The sequence below is a fragment of the Fukomys damarensis genome, unplaced genomic scaffold (genome assembly GCF_012274545.1).
Source record: "Fukomys damarensis isolate Sample0158 unplaced genomic scaffold, DMR_v1.0_HiC HiC_scaffold_16, whole genome shotgun sequence".
Classification (NCBI taxonomy): domain Eukaryota; kingdom Metazoa; phylum Chordata; class Mammalia; order Rodentia; family Bathyergidae; genus Fukomys; species Fukomys damarensis.
In genome coordinates, this window is record NW_022900928.1 from 90,171,748 (window position 1) to 90,195,535 (window position 23,788).

At 39.9% G+C, this 23,788-nt stretch overlaps 1 protein-coding gene across 3 annotated transcripts in view; it reads right to left on the bottom strand.

Moving 5' to 3' along the window:
* The window catches only part of Cntnap2 (contactin associated protein 2), a 2,025,293-nt gene that overhangs the window by 217,967 nt on the left and 1,783,538 nt on the right, over positions 1 to 23,788 (bottom strand). For all 3 annotated transcript variants that reach the window (XM_010638580.2, XM_033764477.1, XM_019209676.2), the window contains one exon: positions 777 to 995. In XM_010638580.2, coding sequence (XP_010636882.1) covers positions 777 to 995 — 219 coding nt within the window. The remainder of the gene's footprint in view (positions 1 to 776; positions 996 to 23,788) is intronic.

Here is a 23,788-nt window from a genome sequence, read left to right on the forward strand (position 1 = left end):
TAAAATTGCAGACATCAGAGATCCCTGAGAGATGCCCCAGCCTACACTTTTGGTTTGTAGCTGAAATCGTGAGTTCAAGGGGAAGGGAAGTGGAGTCAGGTCTAAGTCTTCTGGGTCTTTTCCTTGTTCCTTTCTGTTTTGGAGGTGATGACAAGAAGTCAAACCTTTGCTTTGGGAAGGACCTCTACCAAAACCCTCTGTAATCCATTTTTTATTTTTCTTGTTTTATTTGTTGCATTGTGAAGGCTCTTAAAACCGATAGAGGGAAGTCATGACTGTATGTTATGGTTTACATCTGGATATACCCCCAAAGCCTCATGAATTTATAGGCGGGGCTTTTCAGATGTGGTTTGATATAGAATGTGTGAATGTGGATTAAGGGTATGATCCTGGGATTAAGGGTATGTGAGACTAGGTTAGTCCACTGATTGGAATTAGCATGGTTCTGGGTGTGGCTGAATGGATTTACTGAAGACAGAAGCCATACCCTGGGTGTGGGTGGCTCCTCCCAAAAGTCTTGTAGCCTGGGTGGGATAAAAAGGAAAAAGGATTGCTGCTGTTGCTTTGCTTTGATGCTTGATGCCTCCTGCTTGCTTGCTGTGGACTGTTTCTCCTCTGTAATGCCCCTCTGCCATAACACCCTGCCTGAGGGCTATTTAACTGTGGATTTAAACCTCTAAAAACTGTGAGATGAAATAAATCTTTCCTCCTTTAACTTGTGGCCGTTTTGTCCTAGCACGAGAAAGTAACTAAGACACTGTCTTTCCAGTGCTCACCAACAAACAGCTGGCTGTAGAGTTCCAGGCGTGTGTGACCTTCTGTCGGGGCCTTGCGGATCTGCTGGGGCAGCCGGTCCACCTGAAGACTGGCCTGCTTGACATTCCGCTCTGCAGTAACCCGGTGCCACTGGTCATCGTTGAGAGGGGTAGGCGATCTCACTACAATCTCCACTGGCCCATTTCCAACGTCAAATGAAAAGGACACTTCTGTGGCAGCTGGAGGAACAGAAAGTGTAAAAGACACATGAGGATGGTTCTCTCAGACACCACATAGCTTGAGTTTTAGAGGAAAAACAGAGAAGGGAGAGAAAAATAATCTGTGCAGGTCTATTACTCACCACTACTAACCAGGGGGAGGAAAATAAATTTGTATTGCGGGGGGGTCTATGTGTCAGTATGTTACTTAATCTTTTGAAGTCTTCCAAGAATTTATCATCATTGATTCTTTTTAGATAGGGAAACTGAGGCCTAGGGAACTTGATGATAATAAGACCCAGATTTTGAATGTTTTAGATTAGCAAGTTAGTAGATCAAGAGCTGAGCCTAGGTTTTTCAGGTTCCAGAGCTTGAGATCTTTGAATTCCACTTATAACTGACTTCTTTGGCAGCTCTTTAGGTAGTGGTTTACTATCACAAGAGATTTTTGTTTTTGCTAGTTATCCACTTTATTTATTTTTTTCTCCCCATTAAGTTTATTGCAAACAATACAGTTACATTTATCATTTGGATCTTGTATCTTTACATGATAGATCTTGGTTCTTGTTTTTTCCCCATACCGCTGCTCTCCCTTCACCCGCTTCACCCTTCCCCATTTCCAAAGACTTTGTTTCTATTTTTTACATTTTTTCTTTTCCCTTATTACCTTTCTCCTCCCCTTTCCACTTCCCCTTTAGCCACTTTCATGCTCTCAATTTTACCATTTAACCTTATTTATACTTTTGGTTTTTTCACACCAGAGAAACTATTCAGTATTTACTCAAGTGTGTCCTATTTATTTCACTTAAGAGTATAGCCTCAATGTGCATCCATTTAGCTAGAAATGTTTCTAGTTTCTCCTTTTTTATTGCTGAGTAGTACTCCATTTTATAGAAAAACCACATCTTCTTTATCCAGTCTCTTTGCTGATGGGCATTTGGGTTGTTTCCAAGTTATAGCTGTTACAAACTGTGTCACTATAAACATGTGTGAGCATTCTTTATCCAGTCTCCAACTGATGGGCAATTGGGCTGTTTCCAAGTTTTAGCTATTACAGACTGTACTGCTATAAACACAGGTGTGTGTATATCACTGTGTTATGATTCTTTTAATTCTTTTGGAAAGATACCCAGCAGAGGAATAGCTGGGTCAAATGGGACCTCTAGTCCCAGCTCTTTGAGGTATCTCCATATTGATTTCCACAGTGGTTGCACCAGTCTGCACTCCCACCAACAATGGAGAATCTCACAAGAGATTCTTGAAATATCTTGCTTCAGGGATTTTAACTGGATCTGGAATAGGTTCTGGTGTATTCCAAAGTTCTCCAGGAAATGTTAATAGAGTAGAGAAATACTGCTTTGGGGTAACTTCTAGTACGTCAGTCCATTAACTTTTGGAAGTCAGGGATCAGTGAGTTGCTGAAGCAATGAAGGTGACTCACATCTTTTTTTGGATCACTTGTGGCTGTCCCAAAGGTTGTACAACATACCCACAGCATAATCCCTTTCTGCATTGTGTGTTGCATACCTTGGCTGGTCCTCAGCTGGGAAGCTGGGTCCTTCCCATTACCTCCCCTCCAGCACTGACCACAAATCATTCTCCTCTTTTTTTCAGAGATCTCTTCCAAGTCACCTCCTGCAATAAATCATCTTGCAACAATAGATGAATGGATTCAGTGGTTGCTTTGTCAACTTTAGTTAGCAGCAGCTTTCTTATTTCACATTTTCAGTTTATATGCAGTTCCTCAGTGACCATGCCATGCTTTATAAACATGTGTTTTAAATGAGTGTTTTTCTTGAGATTGGCAGCAAGGGCAGCTTACTGCTGAAGCAGCAAGCACATCCTGAGCCCCTTTAGGCTTGCTGGATTATTTTAAGCATTAAAGATGTGGCACAACAGTGAATTTCCTGACTTTGCTTATAAAGATATCCGGCCCTCCATCCATCAATAAGCCTTCTGCCTAATCTCTAAGCAGTTTAATTAAATAGCTGTCATTTTTTTCTAGGGCTAATGGAAAATTCAGTTTCTTTGGGCTGGTACCATTTTGAGATGGTGTCACAAGCAATCAAACTTCTAATTTAAAAACCACAGTGGGTTGGATCCTCAGGAGCTAGTGTTCGCTGCCTCTATGTCAAATCCCTCTGAAAGCTGAATTAACTTTACTGAGCTACAGGGATGTTAGACATAGAACTCAATTTAATCAACATAATTGTACTAAGAAATTTTGATTTTTTTGTGTCATTAGGAAGATAACTTTAATGTTGACACCTGTGATTCCACACAAACTCCAGAAAAATATCTGAAGAGCCTCTGCTTTGAGGGGTCATTGTGACAGGGTTTAGCATTCAGGCTGGTGGCTGCTATCATGGTTTTTTTGGAATTATGATCAGAATACAGGTGAATGACAGTGACCCATGGACCGAATGATCTTTTTCTGCAGTTTGGATACAGTCTATGGGGGGAAAAGTGGCCTTGGTTTAAGATTTAATCTGCTCTCATCTCACAGTGTTGTGTCCTGGCCGATGCATTTTTAAATGTAAGTTGTCAGAACAGCAAGAGAACAAGGGAATCTGGGCTAAGCAGGAAAGATTGTTTCATTTTAAAGGCATCAACTGCCATCAGGGAAATAGAATTTAGGGATAAATTGAGTTTAACCCTAAGGTTCGACTCAAAAGGATAAATGCTGGTCTAATTTTCTCTGCTGCTGTCCTTCTCCTATGATGAATCCCTGCCCAAGTCTTTAAACTGTCACCATTTGGAGAAATTCTGAGTACCAGAAGTCATTAGAAAACATCTACACTTTTCTCTGCATTTGTCACAATGGATCCCTATTTCTGCCTTTTTTTTTTTTTTTGAGACAGGGTCTCACTATGTAGTTGAGACTGACCTGGAACTCACTATGTAGCCCAGGCTTGTTTTGAACTCACAGCAATCCTCCTGCCTCAGCCTCCCAAGTGCTGGGATTACAGGCGTGCACCACCACGCCCAGTCCTATTTCTTCCTTTTAATGTGGTCTCCTTAGTGGCTATACCTTGCTCTAGAGAAGGAAAGAAAGTTGACAGGATCCTACTAAAACTCAGAATTCCTGCCAGTTGACCCAAGGTATAGCAAGAAGGACTCAAGGTCATGGGATTCTGTGAGCAATTTCCTCTCCACGGAGCTGCCATTGAGACTGCTGAAGTATTTACAGGCTTAGCATATTCTCTTCCCATCTGTGGCTTCTTCAGGTAAGGTCTGTGAGGTCCAGCATGAGAAGAGAAGGGATCCTTTTCCTCACTCGATGTCAGCTGCCCTGACATTGTTGCGGCATGCCTTTGAGAAATCCCATCTCCCAGGCAGACAGCCAGTGTGTTCTAAAAGCTTCTAAAGTTCAGTTTGCGGCTGATTGCTCTTGGTCTTCTGGGTGAGAGCAAATGACATTTTAAAAGAGATAATTATAGAGAGAGTCAGCAAGCAAATAAAGAAGAGGCAGTTTAGAAGGCACCAGCACCAATGACACTGTCCTCTCCTAATGTGACTCCACTCAGAGACTAAAGTGTTGCCCTGTTTTTGCCAGTCGAGAAGGAATTCCTTATATTCTTGTTTGTTCTCCTTTCCAGCAATCAGGGTGGGAGAGTTTGGTGTAGATAGCACGGCTCATCAGAAAGGACATACTCTCAAACATGAATGGCTGCATTCCAGTAGTGTCAGGAGTTGGGAAGTTCCAAGTGTCTTACCTACTTAAAAGCTGCCAGTTAGCTGGCCACGGTTTCATGATGCGGGTAGAAGACATGAGACTCCTGGTCAGACACAAAGGATTTACACTCACAACACAGTGGGTAGTATGAGCTGTGTACTCATATTGTTTGCTCTTCTCCCTGCCCCCAAGTCCTAGGGGGGTGACATGGGACTGTGTAGTGTTTGTGTGTGTGTGTGTGGGTGGGTGCTGCACATGCAGACACACACACACACACACACACACACACACACATGCACACACACCCTTAGAAAGACTAACAAATCTGTCAAAGCCACCAGCTCAGAAGACAAGCAAAATAGGAGAAATGGAGAATTTTCCTGTCCAAATTAGTCATGCCTCCCTTTTCTCTTGTGAGCTGACCTGATTACACAGGATTCAAAGTGTTCTCAGTCTTACCCTTCTCCAGAGGATAGCCCTAGGCTAGGCCCTGAGAGTGAACCTGGATTTCACAAAGACAAACATGGCAATTCCATACTTCTTGCCAATGAATCATGTAGAATGGGACATAATATTCCCTTCTGCCAATGAGATGTAAATGGAGACTTCTGGTGGTTTTTGAAAAAGTGTCTTAGCTTATAAGACAGATAAGGAAAAGAGAGTCTCTTTTCTTTCCTTGATATAGGCTGGAAGGTCAGGGTTCTTAGTGTTGGTAGAATTATTGGACAAATATCAGACATACTGAGAACAGACAGGCAATGGCATGAGCCTGGGTCCTTAGTGACATTACTCAGCTCTTAAACTATTCCTTCAGCCACCACCTCAGGATTTTCTATATAAGATGTTCCTCATTTTTAAAGCTATTTTCATTGTAACTGCAAGCATCTTAACTGATCTATGGCATGGTTTGGGAATCAGTACATATAATTTGCAGTCTTAGCTTTGCCTTTTCACACTTTGGCCTCAGTTCACTAGCATCTAAGTGGGGACTATATCTTAGTTTCCCAAGAGTTTCTTTCCAAAATATATTTGGAATTACTGAACTGTAGTACCTCTAAGTTCCTTTCAAACTGTAATATTCTATAACCCAATTTCCAAGAGATTCTAAGAGGAATAACAGAATGAAACACAGCTAGTCTCCATGGGAGTCTTAGCCATAGAACCATTATATGGAGAAAAGAAAAATATTACAAGACAAATGCACAAAGTGGCATATTGACATAAAAAATATTGTACTATAGACAGCAGAATTTACATCGAATAAAGCTGGGTCATGAAAGAATTCGACAGAACCATGGACAGCGCTCGCAAGCCTTTCCCCCTTCAAGTGTAATTCCAGCTGGTGGCTCTAGTGGCCCTCGTTTCAATTCATCATAGATTTTTCTCTAACAAATCACTGCAGGCTTAATGTCCTGAGTGATAAATTTAACAATTGACCAGAGAACAGACTTATTGGTTCCGAGTTCTCCTAGCAGGTGAGGTAACATTTAGACATTAGACCGGCAGTGTCAGTTGGAGGTAGCACATCAAATCTAGTCACTCAACATCAAATAGGTTAAAGAGAAAAGACAAGATGCCTGGCATGCAGGTGATGTTAGCGATCAGCTGACACTGGTACATTTTTGTAATGATTTGTTTCTTCTATTTTGTAAAATGAAGTTCGAGAAACGATAAGCTTCAACAGTGCTCTTTGGTACCAATTCTCATCCAACTCATACAACAAAGCTGAAAATAGGAGGAATAGGTATTTCAGCCTCACTCAACCAGGAGGGAGTGTTATGAATATTATTTGTTCCTTATATATCTTGACAGGCATCAGAATACAAAAGAATCTGGATTACTCAAGATGGTCACCAGAAGAGGCAGGAAGGCTGAAAAAGGTCAGTGTAGGAATCAGAGAGCCAAAGAGAAAGCAAGAAGGAAAGAGAATATGTGTGTTCCTACCCAAGGCTCCACCTGCACACAGCTTGCGGTCATTTCCTGCCTACGAAAGGACTTCCTATGAATGTTTATTCCCTCGCTGTCACAACACCAATGATTCACCTTCTACTGTGTCTTTCCTCATGTATGAATTGACAAGGCTGTACTCTTAACAGTCCCCTTATGACCAAACCCTTCTCTTAACATTGCACCTCTTCCTATTCTCGCCAAATTCTTTGAAAGAGTGGCTGGCAGTGTATGTATCCCGTTCTGTTCCTTATCTTCTGTTTAATCCCACGGTGTGAGGCTTTCTTCTTCACCACTTATGAATCTGCTCTGCTTCAGGCCTTTAGCATTTGCTCCTGAATTTACCCAAATAGCTCTACAGCTGCTCTTTACTTCCCTGCTCACAAGCCATCATATTAGAAATTCCTTCCCTAAGCATTTTATGCTAAATAGCATCCACTCGCTTGGATCCCCTATCGCCTTTGTATCCTGATTTAAAGAATTAATCTACACAATGTGTATTACTATCTATCAGAATAGTTATGTCCTCCTGGGTTCACTAAGGCATTTCACTAAGAGACGTTTTCTGTTTTGGTCATAATTCTGCCCTTAGCACCTAGAACAGTGCCTGCTACAGCGTATACACTCAACAGCTGGTGAATGAATCAATGAATGAACAGGCACATCGCTACTGTGAGTGGACCTGACGACCCAGGAATCCAAGTGTTTTCAGAGGTCAAGGAGGCCAGTGGTCATCATACAGATACTCTGATGGGTGAAATCCACTTTTTCTGAGACCAACCAAACCATTTGGAGTGCCGCCTTGTGTTCCTCAGACATCTTCCCGAAGAGCACAGTGTAACTCAATGATTATTTTCTTAGTCTAGAAACATGAGTCAGTTATGTTTGTTTGAAATAAATGTTGCTAGATGTCCTCCAAAGCATGTTGTTTTGGGTATAATCACTTGCCCATATACTGAGAAGCATGGTAGTGGAAACAGAGGCAGCATTTTCTCCCTTTGTCCTATATCTCTTGCTATATTTTACTCTACTTTTATGAACAAGGAACTTGGGTCATAAGTACATCAATTCCTTTGCAGAGAACCTGGCTCACTGTACTTGAGATAGGAGCCTGCAGTCTGCATTTCTTCAATGCCAGGTGACTCTGGTACCTTTCATATCAAAGAATCTGCTCTTGGGATCCTGCTGGAAGAAACACTAGGATCTCCAATTTTCCTTCTAACAATAAGGTACCCAGCAATCTTTTGCTTCTTATCCTCTAAAATAGAAACATTGTAGAAATTGTGTGCTAAAGAATGTAACCTTTCCCCTCCTGCAAGAAGAGATTGTAATCTCCGTTAGCAGAGTCTGGGAAAGGAACGTGGGAGGAACATGGAGGGAGGATGGTTTATGGGTACAGGGGTGTAGTTGGATGGGAGGAATAACCTCCAATGTTTTATGGCCTCATATCGGCACTATGTCAACAGCAATTAATTGACTTTAAAAGTAGCTAGCAGAGAGGTTTTTGAAAATGCTCAACACCAAAAAAATGACAAATGTCCGAGGTAAGAATATGCCAGTTACCTGATCTGATAAATACATATGATATACATGTATTAAAATAACACACCGTACCCTAAATGTATGCATCATTACTACTATATTTTAAGTAAACATTTTAAAAAATTTAAAAATTTAACCTTGCTTCCAAAATAGGTCTGGTCTTTGCCAGAAAAAATGGTCTGGCTTTAGGAAGGTGACATCTAAACCCTTCACTTGTCCTTCTCAATAAGTTTCTTTGTTTGTCTGGGAGCCTTGCATCCTACCAGAGAGTTTAACAATGTGATCTACAGTAGGGTCTGCCCACACGACACAGTATTTCAGATGGGAGATCTTCATGTCAGATAGACTAACGAAAGATTCACTGTAGGTGATGGGCATTCTGTTAAGTAATTTCAGTCACTAAGGAGGAGTTGACTCCTAAGATCAGTCATGTGGGCAGTCACCTATGAACAAAGATGAACCCTGAGGCTCAGGGAATGGTTGCTGGTTATCAATACTCCATGCACTGGCCACACATCAGTTCCAGGAAGGAAATGTGCTCTCACTCTGCAGGGAGAGGGAACCAAAGGTGCAGCGTCCTTGGCTTCCCTGAACTCCCACTTTTCTGTCTTTTTCCTTGTTTGAGCCTCATCCACATTCTCTTCCTGTGATTACTCTAAACAGTGGCCTTCTGTGAGCCCTGTGAGTCTCCTAGAAAATGGCTGAACCTGGGGGTGGTTTGGGTATCCCCCCCATACTTGCAATTGGTGTTAGAAATGTGTGCAGTCTTATGGGCACTGTGGTTTCTAATTTATCAGTGGTTCCAACTCTGCAAAATCAAAAACTTCTCAACACTTCAGTTTAGAAATATTGTGATCAAACCTGATAGTGTTAAGGTTTAAATATTTCAGACCTTTCTACTTCTAAGCTCACCCTTACTGCCTAGATAAGAAAATTGTGAGACATTAAAGCCCATAATAGTAAGTACAGAGCTATATTGTTTTGCCTTTCCTATTGTGATAGAAATAAAAATGATATTTTTAGTATAGTCTTAGTTTTTGCACATAGAGATTATTTGGGCCATATAAACATATTCACACCAGAAAAACCAGTGTTAAACACAACTGAAACTGAATGTGGCAAGAAAAATCTATTTGAGGTTTTTAAGAAATTCTTCAAGGAAATGCCTGGAGCTTAAGGCTCAATGTTATGAACTCATTTTTAAAATCTCTGGTATCTTCATAACCTCTTGAGTATGAGAAGTATTTCTCTTCATGTATTTGGCCTTTGAGCTTTTTATTATGGTTAAAAAAAATAACTTCACAAACAAAGACATCCACAGAGAAAAGCGAGCAAGAGGGAGATACCACTGGCCATGTAGAGTGCTGTCTTTAAAATGCAAAGCCTTTCTAATTTTAGTTTTCTCCACGCATTTAACCACCTTCTGAGAATAACTCCTTGAATAATAATGGACCTATATGATTTAAAAAGACCAAAATCATTCCACAAAGATCTTGAAACAATATTCCATGCAGGATGTACAAATGAGTCTCAAATACCCCCCTAGTTGGAAAAGCAGAGACTGGATGGAATACTCAGTCTTGGAAGAATGGATAAAAATCCCAGATGGTGACTGGGGGATACAATGTTTGTCATGAAAGGAAATGTAGAAATTTCTTTAGAGCAACCATGAATTTGGATGCCTACAGACTCCCCAGAGATGGAGAAAAGGGCAGAATCAGGAAGGGACAAATGTGAAAGAAGCTTTCCTCTTGACCACATTCAGGTTCTTCCGCAATGAGAACAACTCACGGAGGGATGTGCACTCTAGTTAGAGGACCCGGGGGTTGTTTGTGAAGATGGCTCCAGGTGCTGTCAGAGAGAGCAGAGGAGTGAGGTTTGTGGCTTTGGAGAATTCAAGTACAGGGGATTGTGGGATATGAGGTCCAAAGAAGTGATATAGCCAGAGGCTGAAAGAGCATGGGTTAGAAGAGACTCGCAAGTGTTAACCCGATGGAAGCCGAAGCTCATACACAGGCAGCATGCGAATCAGTGGACTGATGATAACTCCTCAGTGACTGAACTGAGGATGGCTGTCCTGGTGGAGTCACTGATAATGGGAAGAATCAAAGACAAGACGGAAAGCTGAAAGGACAAGGCTGTGGAAGGCGCCTCCTGCTGGTGAGAGCTGGGGCTAAATCTGCAGAAGGGAAGGCCCGGTGACACCTCTTTCCTGGTTGTGGTGGACTGAACTGCCATCCAGCCTGTGGGACACCTTTGTTTTGGAACAACTCTTTTCCTTTCTAGAAAAAATTTCAATGCCACATCGGTATGACTTCAGGCAAGATGGCTGAGATGGAAATAAAAGTGCCAACTGAGGACAAATAGTTTACATACTATGGACTCACAGGATAAAAGAGATTTATTTAGTTTCCCATTACATCAGATGCACATCAACTGATACATATATATTTTCAGCACTGGCTCGAAATTGGAGGAGAAAGGAAACCATGGTACAGGGTCAACAGAGACTTTGACTTGTGAGTCAAAGTTGTGAGTTGTCTGAGAGGAAAGGAAAAACACATTCCATGTAACTGTAACATATTTCCTTAAAGTGTGAAAAACTTTTGTAAAACTTTCTTTTGTTTTGGAATCTTTGCAAGACATTCATAGCTGATCTAATTAATTTTATTGATTCTCTAGGTATAATGATTTAACTTTTTCTTTATCTTCTATTAGTAATGAGGAATCAAAGGGTCAAATTCGGGTTTGGCTAAGGATCACCATCCTCTGCCTCAGGATGGTTTGATGTGTCCCCAGTGAGTTCACTGATGGGAACAGCACAGAATGAATGCTCCATTAAAATTAGCAGATCCATGGGGTCTGGGGATTTAGCTCAGTGGTGTCACACCTGCCTTGCAAGCAAAAGGTCTTGAGTTTGACAAAAAAAAGTAGCTCCTTGAGGTCACATATTTTCATGTATAAAAAATGCTAGAAATCACTTGAATCAGATGTGATTTTTTTCCTTTTAGAAATGGCCAAAAATAAGGGATATGCCATTTTGCAAAATAAATCCTCATAGGTCTGAGGTGCCAGTGTGTTCTGATGTTTAAAGTAATGTATACAGGAATCGGAATGCAAGATGAGCATAATTCAGCATTATAATCACACTTGACAGATACACACTGCTTCTATTATTCATTGGCTCTGTTGCACTTAACCAGAAAGACCCTGTAGAATACTAAATATCAAGCATTTTTCACGAGAAGTCATTTTGCATTCACATTGGTCCTCATCCGAGGAATCAAATTCAGAGATACAGAACACCAAATTTGGTCATTTTAACATCATCCACAAAGGCAAGTAACATAAGTATTTCCTGAGCTGCCTTCAATCTAGCTAGCTTTCCTTTGTCAAACTCAACCTAGATATCCGGTAGGTTATTTCTATAAAGAAAAATACCTTTGGGCTTCAGCTATGTGACTTCCAGTTACTTACATGCACCATGATTTTCTTTCTCTACTTACATTTGCCTTTCTGTTTCCTTTCTGGAAAAATGTCTTTATCTCCTTTTCACTTTCTGTCATCTTTCAATGCAAACGAAATGCTACATCTTCCAGAAACCGACTTGGGCTTCTTCAGGTGAGGCTACCCGCCCCTCCACTTTTTATTGCCATAGCACTTTTGGCAGATGCTGCTAACTATCCCTGAATAGTTTATTTTCCTGAAAAGCTGCCATCCATCCAGGACCTGCATTTCTTTGTCCTCATAGATCCTGGTGGAATCATATGACCTGTTCTCAGCAATGGGCTGAGAGCAAAGAAAAGTGTATCCTTCTGGATCAATGTGGTTAAGAAAAGGGACTGCTTCTCCATCTTCCCTCTCTGTCTGCCACCTGGATTTAGATGCTTCCAGACTCTAGGAGACAGAGTCAAAGGAGCCTGGGTCTCTAAATCACTCTGTGGGAGGTCTTCATGGACCAGAGCACAGCCTGCAGTAAACTCTCACGTAGCTACAGACCCCTGGGGTGTATTTGCTATAGCAGTTTATCTTATTCCTAAAGAAGAATATACTTCATTCCTAACTCTTTTGTGATCTCATCACATTTTCCCATATATTTTATTTATTGATTTATTTTTTAGGGGGTTTTTTGAGCCAGGGTCTCACTATGTAGTTGAGACTGACGTGGCACTCACAGCGATCCTCCTGGCTCAGCCTCCCAAGTGCTGGGGTTACAGGCGTGTGCCACCATGCCTGGCATTCCATATATTTATAATTTTTAAAAATTGACTAGATAATTGTCTTTCTCAGATGACTCAAATATTGAAGGGGTGAATTTTGGTGTAATGATGTTACCTTATTCCCAGCACCCACTTCTCTGTCAGAACATCATACTTTTAAAAAATATATAGGTGACAACATTCCTCGAATGAGTCAGTGGGATTCTCTGCATGTAGGTGTTTTAGAGCAGAGAGAAGTGGCTGGCAGCCATGAGGGAGCCCTGTCCACAGGTACAGGCTCAGGTGCCTGGCCACACAGCCTCTGTGCTGGTTGGACTGTGCTTTGAATACCACACAGGCCACTAAAAGTTTCTTCTACTAGGAAGTGTGTCATGGACAAGCCCAACATTTGGAAACATGGAAAGCAATTCCCTTTGATTTCAACATTTCTATTCTAGATCATTCTTCAGGTGTCAGGACCTTGACCTTTAGCTGGCCCAGGCATCTTAGAACAACTCTTCAAAAGAGCAAGAACAAAGCTCCTTCTTGGTTAGCTGTGGAATATGGGTGCTGTACATGACTTGTATCTATGGGAAAATACATCCCAGATTCCCAGTTAGTGACCCAGAAACTTCTAGAATAAAGTTTCCTTGTAGAATCAAAAGTATCTGAGAAAATGAAACAAACGAAATCTTGAATATGATAGAAATAGAAACAAGTCTTCTTTCTTTAAAATATTCAAGAATAACATATTTTAGTTATGATTCCGGGTAACACTTTGTTTTCCCTTTTCTATCTTGACTGTTATTAAAATCATATTTTTATTTCAGCAAAATGAGTCTTTAGCAAATAATTTCCTAAAAATTTCATTTGCAAAAGATTGTTTTCCTAGGCTTTTTGGCTGATGTCAGCTGGCCAGTGCTTTCTCACATGATTTTAATTAACACAGCATTTGTCTGATAGCTTGTGAAAACCTAGTATTGCTGTACTTACAGTTAGTTGTCTTTGGTCGTTTGAGATTTTTTTTGGTTTTGAGCTGCTATTTCAAGTAATCTACTCCCATCACTCACTATATTTAAATGAAGCTCTGCTCCCTGATTTATTGTCTCCTTTTCTTCTGTTTTTTTAAGCAGCTTTGAATTAATTGGTCCCAAGTGCCATCCTTAGTTGAATCAATTCTCCAGCATTAGCAACACATACTAACTGATTGTGGCACCAACTCTTTTCTTGAAGCTTTGTTTTTATGAAAACACTGAGCCTGTAGAGACACCATTAGCTCTCAGAATGGCAGGTGGATGGTCTCTAACCTTATTATAACTTAAATATCACATATATTTCTACTTTTCTCATTAATCCTTGTACTTATCGCTGAACAACAGCACATCTTTCTCTCATCTCTGTTTCAGAATGTGTGAATTTAATATTCTTTGATTTGTTCTCTTCTTAGCAGCAGGGGTCTTCTGACTGGTTCTAGGTAGGCTGATTCTATTTGGTAGTCTTTTTGACACTTCAACACGCCATCCTTTCTTGCAAGGAACTATTTTGTGACTTACTATATACAGTAAATAATGCAGTAAACATTAGAATAGAGGCAGTGAGACAGAGGAAAAGTTCCATCAGGAAAAAATATCTTTCTGAAACTTTAGCATTCTCTGTAGCAATGACACAGAAGTTATACCCTATTCTGAAAAACGCCATGTGGAGATGATCATCAGTAGAGATGCCTATTATTTTCCAGGCAATGCACCAAATTAAGTGTCTTGCAAAACTTTTTGGTATTTTTAGGAAAGAGCAGACTTCTGCCTTATTAATCTGGTATATTTTAAGGCAAAATACAGAAAGCAAATCTTTTGTATGGGCAGAATTTCAGTGGGGGGAGCAGTTCCAGAATAGGAAAAGACAGTGATTCCAAGGAAAGGATGGGTGGTGCTCAGGAAATGTCACTAGTTGGTAGAAGCTAGTCAGGAGAAAGGGGCAACGTTTGTATGGGGTGCAAAGAAGATGGGAAAGCTATGTTAAAGCCTTGAATTACTTACCAAGCTTCAGTGCTTGAACTTTATTTTGTAAAGCATTGAGAAACCATTAGGAAGGAAAGGAGTAAAACACTAGATTTGTAGAAATTTTCCCTCATGGGGGAGATTTGCTGTCAGGGGAAAGGGACTTGAGTAAGGTAGATAAAAAATGAGCCTTCTTGAACCAAAGATCTAGTGGATTCAACTAGAAAAACCATCATAGTTGATAGAAAAAGAAGTTTGATGAAGATTTCATTTTCTTTGCATCTATGTTTAATGTGTCTTACTGCAGAGTTGGAATTAATCTTTCTCTGGGATTGTTCTGGTATGAAGATGTACAGGAAGAAGGGCGTTTTTATATTAAAAATACAGTGTCTACAGATAAAATCTATCCAATATGAGGAGGCCAATAAAACATAACTATGAGTTTGACTTTTCTACTTTGGATAAGAAGAATGACAGAGATGACAGGAACTGAGACTGGGAGAGCAGAAGAGAGCTTTTGAGTAACAATGATGAAGTTTGGTTTTGATGTGTTGAGCTTGAGGTATTTATGATTACATCAAGTTCAAGCATGTATGTGGGCTGGAGTTATTTGAAGCAGATGTCCTTGGTTGTGACAAGGCTCTTTTTGAGTAATCCTTAGAAGAATGGAGAGCCATGTCATAAAAAATGAAGCTGGTGCTTAATTATGAGTCCACTTAGGATGCGAGGTGGTGAGCCACACTGGAACTGACTTGATGGTTCTCAGACAGCCTACAGAATTGTTAAAGCTGGAAGAGACCTTAGCAGTGACCCAGTTTGACCTGCTTGTTTTACAAGTGAAGGTGACACAATCTGGAGATGTTCAGGGACTGGTCTTGTGTAGATTAGCTTCAAATCCTGGTCTCTGACTTGCTCTTCGAAAAATTGGGCATTTAAACAAAATTTCCTCATTTGAGATTTTCTTACATCAGGAATTTTTTTTCCACTTTTTCAATGAAGTACATTTTGTATGCATTAAAATGTGCCAGTCTTAAGTCACAGCTATATAAAATTTTTACATATACAATCATTCCTTGGATCAGGGTATAGAATATTTCCACCACCCAAGAAATGTCCTTTGTCCCACCTCAAAGTCAGTTCTTCCTTCCCCCAAGACTGTTATTTTAACTTCTATCATTGCAGATAACGTTGGTTTATTCTTGGGCATTACATAAAACAAATCAGTATATATAGTTTTATACACACACACACAGACATACATACAGTGTAATATCTTTGAGGGAATCCTGCCTCTTGCTATTTATTTTATCTTTATCTTTATGGTCCTAAAATGCCTTTAAGTTGATTATGTATATTAACTATCTGGTGCTTAACAGGGAGATTCTAAGACACCAGGTCTGTAGTGAGGTCTTGGAGAGCCTAGTTGGGAACTCTGCCTACCTTCCAGAGCACTTGAGTTGCAGCGGAGTTACAAGCTATCTGTTTGTGACTGGAAGGATCCTGCTCTTGGGAACTCAGAGTCTATGATCTGAAGTAGATTCAAAGGAGTTGTTGCCAAGAAGGTGGTTGTAACTTTAAAAAGAAGAATCTCTACCTGCAATAGAAAGTACAAGAGAGCAAGCTCACCATTTCCACAAAGAGAAGAAGGAAATGTCCAGGGACAGGGGTGCAGAGCACTATGTGAGAGGGATGGTCAAGGGCTGGGTGGTCTTCTTAGCTACCTTTAGAGTGTGGTAAAGGGAGGTAGGACCATAAACTCTAGAGAAAGGTTACTGTATGCCAAGCTTATGAGGAATTTCCAGCTCTATCTGGAAAATTCCAGCGGTAGACATGGGTGGACTCTAAGGACATAAGCAACCTTTCATATCCAGAGGGCAAACAATCCTGAAACCCACAGCCCCAGGGGTACCTAGGCTGTATGTTCATGTAGCTGTCCCTTCCATGAAATTGGCAAAGGAATCTGGATAAACTTAATTAAATTTTATTTACTGATTATATACTGTTTAATACTTAATAAAGCCCAAATAGCTAATATATTGTAGCATTAATATGGAAAAATTTCATCTTTAATTTTTGCTTCTAAATCTTTTGGTTCCTCATCCAAACTGAAAAATTTAAATCAAGAAGTTAGAGGAAAAAAATTAAAAACCTTATGTTTTCTATTAAATATTCAGATCTTTAAATGTTTTTCTTTTTTTCAGGGTGGTAATTTTTTCCTTATATACAGCTATGGCAGTCAGAAGTCTTCTTCAGATTCTAAATCTTAAATACAAATTGAAGCCACAGTTGGACTGCAAAGTACTAGAAACACTAAAATTCTTCCTGAATCCATGTGGATAACCTGTGTTGGCTTGCATAATTAACAGGAAAAATCCAGGTGCAAACACCCGATCTGTATTAATAAAAACTCAGTATTTTAAAAACCATCTTAAATAACACCATGAAAGCACCATAGCCAAGTTAAGTGGAATTCACCATTCCTCATGTCTACACAAATGAAGCTCTTTTAATATAAAAAGTTGTTCCAATTTTGAAATGGTGTAAGATAAATTGCTATTAATTTACTTCTTCTGATTCATCAGTTTCTATATATTGCAGAGTATTTTTTTTCTGTAACTTTCTTGAACATGTGTATTGGAGTAGGCTGCATATTGGAAATGAAAATTTTTCCTTAATACTTTTGCCTAAGATTAGTTGGATATTGGACTGCTGCCTCCACATTTTTGGGGAGATATGCCTGCTAAATGCAAAAATTTTCTCTGTGTCATCCTGATATCCAAAAAAGCTCAAACCTGAACAACATAGAAGCTTATGCAAACATATTAAGGGATTTCTGGTTGCTTTTCCTGAATGTTTCCTGTTCTCTTCCAAAATTTTCTCCTGAAATCCTCTTCATGAATTTCTCCTGAAATCTTTCTGTATGTTGTTAAATAATAAAGACACTGGGGCCCCTGTTTATCTATCCCACACATCCAAGAGGGTCCTTCCTTTGCTTGCTGCCTACCTTAAGGGAACCCTAATGTCCAACCTCCCCAGTGGGCCATTTTTGTGGGGCCAGAACAGCTGGCCCACCCTGTCCCTCTCAATGCCTTTTACATTCTATGGTACCAGTGTTTTCATTCAGCAACACATCTTTCTGTGACACAGCCTCTCCCTGTTCTTATTGTTGTCATCCTTTGATCCCCTGGTACTGTAACATTTGGCCCACAGATTCCCTATCTGCTCTGTCTCTTGGTGTCAACACCAGAGGACTCAACTGTGATGTAGATAATCACCCAACACATGGGCTTTCTAGTGTCCAGCCTTCTCCACAGCCTTCCATAAACCTAGCCTCTCACTTGTGTGACTGGATCACGCATCTAAGTTCTTATCACCTAACTGCTTCCCTGTGGAATTTTGAATCCTCAGTTTTGCCTACCATGCTCCATTCTTGTCTCTTTCAATGAATTCTCTGTCTTCATTTTGATCCCTGTTCCTTCAGTTGTGGTCCTCTCCTTTTCCTCCTAGGTGTTCTATGGATTGATACATATTTGATTCATGCCAGTCACTGCAGTGGCCCTGGATATGGGATATAAATGGGGGTGTCCCACCCTCCTCTCAGCTTTGGTGTCCAAGGAGGCCACACCTTTCTGATGTGTCCCTGCCTGATCTTTGTGGTGCTCTATTTTTTCTCCCCTTTGGCATTCTGAACCTTAGTGAATTTTTCCCCCACCATTTGTGTTTAGACTCAATTAAAATGTATAATCTCTAAGAAAACTTCTTATTCTCCAATCAGAAGTAATTGTTGCTTCATCTGGGAACCATAGTATTTTGCTTATACTTCTAATATTTATTTCACTCTACTCAAAATAGTGCTTTATAATGACAAGACCTGGGGTTCTGTCCCTGGTATTTTTACTCCTTTGGTGCTACCCTGAAATGTCCTTTCTTCCTTGATTCCTGCTCTTTCCTCTCTTTCTTTGCCTTCCGAGTCCTGCTCATCCATCATGATTTAATTAAAGCATTCTGCTCCCTGGGAAGCATGCCTTGTCACCGTAGTCAGGCTTAAATGTTTCCCCTTGGTGCCCTCAGCCACTCTTACTGTCTGCTGCGAGGGACTGTACACTTCAATGTTCTCAGCAGTGACTTTGGGACCCTAAGTGTTTGGGTTCGGGCAGCTGCTCTGCACTTCATAGCTGTGCGACCTGGCTGGGCCATGTATCCACCCCGTGCCTCAGTTTTCTTGTGTAAATCAGCAATGAGAACAGCACTGCACATTTGGGGAGAGAGTGAGTCCAATGTACTTGGAATAAGGCCAGGACACAAGAGTCTGAGTAAAGCTCAGCTATTTGACTATTATCATATCTATTGATTAAGTTGACTGTTTTTCAAAACAGACATCTTTGAAGAAAATAAACCATTTTTGGCTTGACTGTGTTCGCTCAGAGCTCAGTACAATACCTGGGATTTAGTAGACACTTTTTAAGTATCCACTGAATGAGCAAATAAACATTAATGGTAAATAAGTGAAATAGAAGAGTTAAAATTTTACCTTTAAGGTATGCTCATGAGTAAGATTGCCTTAATTTTATCTTATGTGTCTTACTACTTGCACATAAGCTGTCGATGGCATCTCATTAGCTTATTTTACATAGGCTTCCTATTCCCTGAGTCAAGAATCTTCCACTTTTGACAGAAGGCTACAATGTAGTTAATTAACAGGGCTGCTCTTCTGGAGAACAGCAGGAAGGCATGCACTGTGGCACAATTCCTTTGAGACACATGCAGAGAAACAAATTTGAATTCTTATCAGAAAGAGATCAGAAAGCCTAACAAAACTAAAAGCGGGGGGCGGGGGACAGTTTGCAGAAGTTTGAGTGCATAAATCTCCTTTCTGGAGCCCTCTGGTAGCAGCCACCACTGGGAGACAGGTAGGTGTGTATGGATTGCTCTGCACAGGAAGAAATAAATGCCAAGTATCTCATTGGGGCAATGTTGGGATGTTGGAACAAAACTGATCAGTGTGGGAGCAGCAGGTCTCACTCCTGACAGTTTCTTCCCATGTTCTTCAAGGAAATCAAAAGTCAAAGAGTTTTTGAGGTATCCCCAAAATACAGGCCAACGAGGGCATATAAGAGACCTGGCTTTCATCACCTCTACCTCTCAGAACTTTGACCCTGTGGGAATGTTCATTCCTTTTGATGTATTTTTTGAAACAACACCACATTCACAAACACTGTATCCTGCAGTTTATGTGCTAAAACTATAGTCTTCTTAAGAGTAGAATGTTCCTACAGATAGCCATCTGGGTTATATCACCCCTAAGACCTAACAGACGAAAGAGTTTCTTTGTTTCTGTCCTTTCTACCCTCTTCCTTTCTAAGAACTGTTTTACATGTATTCTGTAATATACTCAATGCCTACTGCTTATGGTAGTGCATACCCATAATTTCAGCACTCTGGAAGGCAGGATGATCCCAAGCTCAAGCCCAGCCTAGGCAATTTTGCAATTTAGTGAGACCTTGTCTAAAAACAAAAACAAAACCACATAAAATAAATAAACAAAAAATAAAACAAAGCCAAAACACTAAAAAAAATGGCTTGGAGATGCAGCTCAGTGCAAAGGTTCTGGGGTCAATCCCCAGTACCACAAAAACAAGACAAAAAGATGCCAACTCCCTTTCTCAGAAGGCATCTTGCTGAGGCCCGTCCCTTTGACCTGGTGCCACAGAGGATCCCAGACGCATGGGCACCAACACAGAGAAAGAAGGCTTCTCTGAGGCTCCTAGATGAAAGTTGAAGCCCATTGGAAAAGGGAAGAAAATCTGCAATAAAGGCACACCACACCACCATAGTTGGTAAGCCGGAGGGACAAGACCTCACACTAGAACCTTGTTCAACTTCAGGGGAAAGACATCTGGAACCTGCAGTAGAACCTTTCAGAGCTCCACCCTGCAGGAGGACAGAGATCTCAACTTGGGCCTTGCAGCCAAAAATCAGCTTGAACCTCAGGGGCAGCTGCTGGCTTGCTGAGACTAATTAGCTTAGGCCTGCACACTCCTGCCCACAATGTTTATTGTGTCAACAGAGGCATACCCTGAAGGAGGCCCTCTATTTCTATTTGTATTTTTTATTTTCAAAGTAATATTTTAAACATCTTTAATCATTTAAAAATATTTTATCTATTTTCTCAAAAAGTTTTACTTTTTAAATCTTCTTTTTCTTCTTTTCTTTCTCTCTCCCTCTTACTGTCTCTCTCCCACCTTGATCTCCATTACTCTCTGTTTTTGTTCCTGTTCCTATCCTAATTTGATTTTATTTTCTTTCTTTTCCCTTTTTTCTCTTTTTCTTTCTCTCAACTGCCCTTAGTTTTAAAACAAAGTGATTACAATCTCTGGCCTCCCTATTGCTTTTAGTCTGCTGTGTTCTTAGGGATATTTTGCTCTGTCTTCTCCTGTTCTCTTCAACAGCTTCCTGGAGATTGTGTGATCTTCTTGTGTCCTCTGACCTCACTTCTAACCTTTCTCTATCCTATCTATCCCTTCCTCCCCAACTCCTTCTAAATCCCCAACCTGAAGAGTGAAGTTGCTATATTGAAGAATTTGTTCACTATAAACATATTTTGGGCTGGCCTTTGATTTTGATTTCATTCACATTGTTAAAGGTGATAGATTAATAATTACCACAAGTTGTCATTTTCTAAGCTGTGCTTGATGCTATTGTGTTGCTGATTATATCATTTGGACTGAGGTGTTGTGATTAATCTAATAGTTGTCCTCCCTGGTATAATGAAAATGAATTTGCCTCAGAGACATTAGAAACTCAAAACCTAAAGACCTGCTATATCTAGAAGATTGAAATATTAAACTAGGAATTAAACCAAAAACAGTACCAATGGCAAAAATAGAAAGACATTTAAACAAGACACAAACACAGACTTCCATCCCACCAAAGGTAACTCTGGGGGAAATGAGGAGGAAAAGTCTGACAATCAACCACCAGGACGCCCTGAATTGATAGCACAGAAAGTAACAAAACAGATGAATGAGGCTCTAGAAACACTTAAAACAGAAACAATTTCCCAGATAAATACAGAGATGATGAGCAGAATGAAAGACATGACTAGAGACTCTAAAACAGAAAGATAAAGAAAACAAAAACAAAAACAAAAACATGAGCTTGGAACCATGATAGAAGCCATGAATTCCCAGCATGGGGGGGTGAAAAATGGAAATCACGAATGCCCAATATAGGAAAGAAACGGAATCCATGAAATAGATTCAAATAAATATCCAGGACATAACTCTGTTGAAAGTATATACAACAGACCCAATCTGAAGACAAAATATGAGATACAGAAGACAGAAAGGTGGTCAGTGACCATGAAAAGAGAGATCTTTTGGAAGAGGATATAAGAAAATGGAAAGATATCCCCTGCTCTTGGGCAGGAAGAATCAACATAGTGAAAATGGCATACTACCAAAACTGCTATACAGATTCAATGCAATGCCAAATGAAATTCCAACACTATATTTCACAGAACTAGAAAAAAGAATCCAAAAAAATTAATTTGGAACCATAAGAGACCTAGAATAGCAAAAGCCATCCTACGCAACAGACACATGGCAGTGGGTATAACAATTCCCAATTTGAAACTATACTACAAAGCCACTGGGATAAAAACAACATGGTACTGGCAAAGAAACAGACCTGAGGATCAGTGGAACAGAATGGAAGACACAAAAACAACTCCAGATGCACTCAGCTATGTCATCTTTGACAAAGGAGCTGATCATCCCACTGGAGGAAAGATAGCCTCTTCAAGAAAAGATATTGGAAAAACTGTATCTCAACCTGCCAAAGATTAAAACTAGACTCTCATCTTTCACCATGCACTAAATTAAAATCCAAGTGGATTAAAGATCTAAATATTAAAACAGAAACACTAAACTTGCTCGAAGACAAGTTAGGCAGAAATCTTGAAGACATTGGCATAGGAAAAGACTTTATGAACAAATTCTCAGTAGCACAGGAACTAACAGAAAGAATCAACAATTGGGATTTCATCTTATTAAAAAGCTTCTGCACTGCAAAATAAACCATCAACAGAACTAAGAGACAACCTACAATGTGGGAAAAAATTTTTACCAGCTGCTCCTCAGACAAAGGACTATTACCTAGAATATATAAAGAACTCAAAATAATCAGCCCCCCCAAATATAAAGACCCAAATCAAAAATGGGCATTTGAAATGAACAGACATTTCTCTAACAAAGAAGTAAAAGCAGCAAGTAAATATATGAAAAAATGTTCCACATCACTGGTCATTCGAGAGATGCAGATGAAAACAACACTGAGGTTCCACCTCACCTCACAAAGAATGGCTGCTATCAAGAAATCACTCAATAACAAATGCTGGCGGGGCTGTGGGGAGAAAGAGACCCTTCTCCATTGTTGGTGGGAGTGCAGACTGGTGCAACCACTATGGAAATCAATATGGAGATACCCCAAAGAGGTGGGACTAGAGGTTCCATTTGACCCAGCCATCCCTCTTCTTGGTATCTTTCCAATAGAATTAAAAGAATCATACGAGAGTGATATATGCACACCCATGTTTATAGCGGTGCAGTTTGTAATAGCTAAAACTTGGAAACAGCCCATTTACCCATTAGTTGGTGATTGGATAAAGAAGACATGTTTTTTCTATAAAATGGAATACTACTTAGCCATAAAGAATGATAAATTAGATTCATTCATAGGAAAATGGATACATATTGAGGATATACTCCTAAGTGAATTAAATAAGTCACACATGTGTAAATATCAAATAGCTTCTCTGGTGTGAATAAACTATAATAGTACATAAGATGCTAATTAGATAACTGACATTGTGAAATGGGAAGAAAAGGGCTAAAGGTGTAGGGAAAGTAGGAAGGGTAGGGGAAAGGTAATAAGGGAAAGAAAAAAATAGGAGAAAATGAACGAATGGAAATAGTGTTTGTAAATGGGGAGAGGAGTAAAGGGTGAAGGGAGGGCAGGGACAAGGGGAAAGAATGAGAACCAAGACCTGTCATGTAGAGGTACAAGATCCCAGGAATGAATGTAACTATCTGTATACCTAAAATATACCAATAAACTTAATGAAGAAAAAAAAAAAGGAAAAGAGAGATTTCTTAAAAATTGGACCATGAGAAGTCAATCCAACAACTCCTAGATGATGCAAAGAAGAATAATATAAGACTGATAGGAATCCATGAAGTATCAGGAGAAAGTGCAAATGACATAAAAACTGTTCACATAATTAATGACAGAAAACTTCCTAAACAGAGGGGAAGAATTTAACATATAGATAAGTGAGGCATATAGGACTCCAACTAGTCATCAAAAAAATCTATATCTAGACATATAATAATCAAGATCCTAGAAACCCAACAGAAGAACAAAATACTACAAGCAGTTAGAGAAAAGAAACAA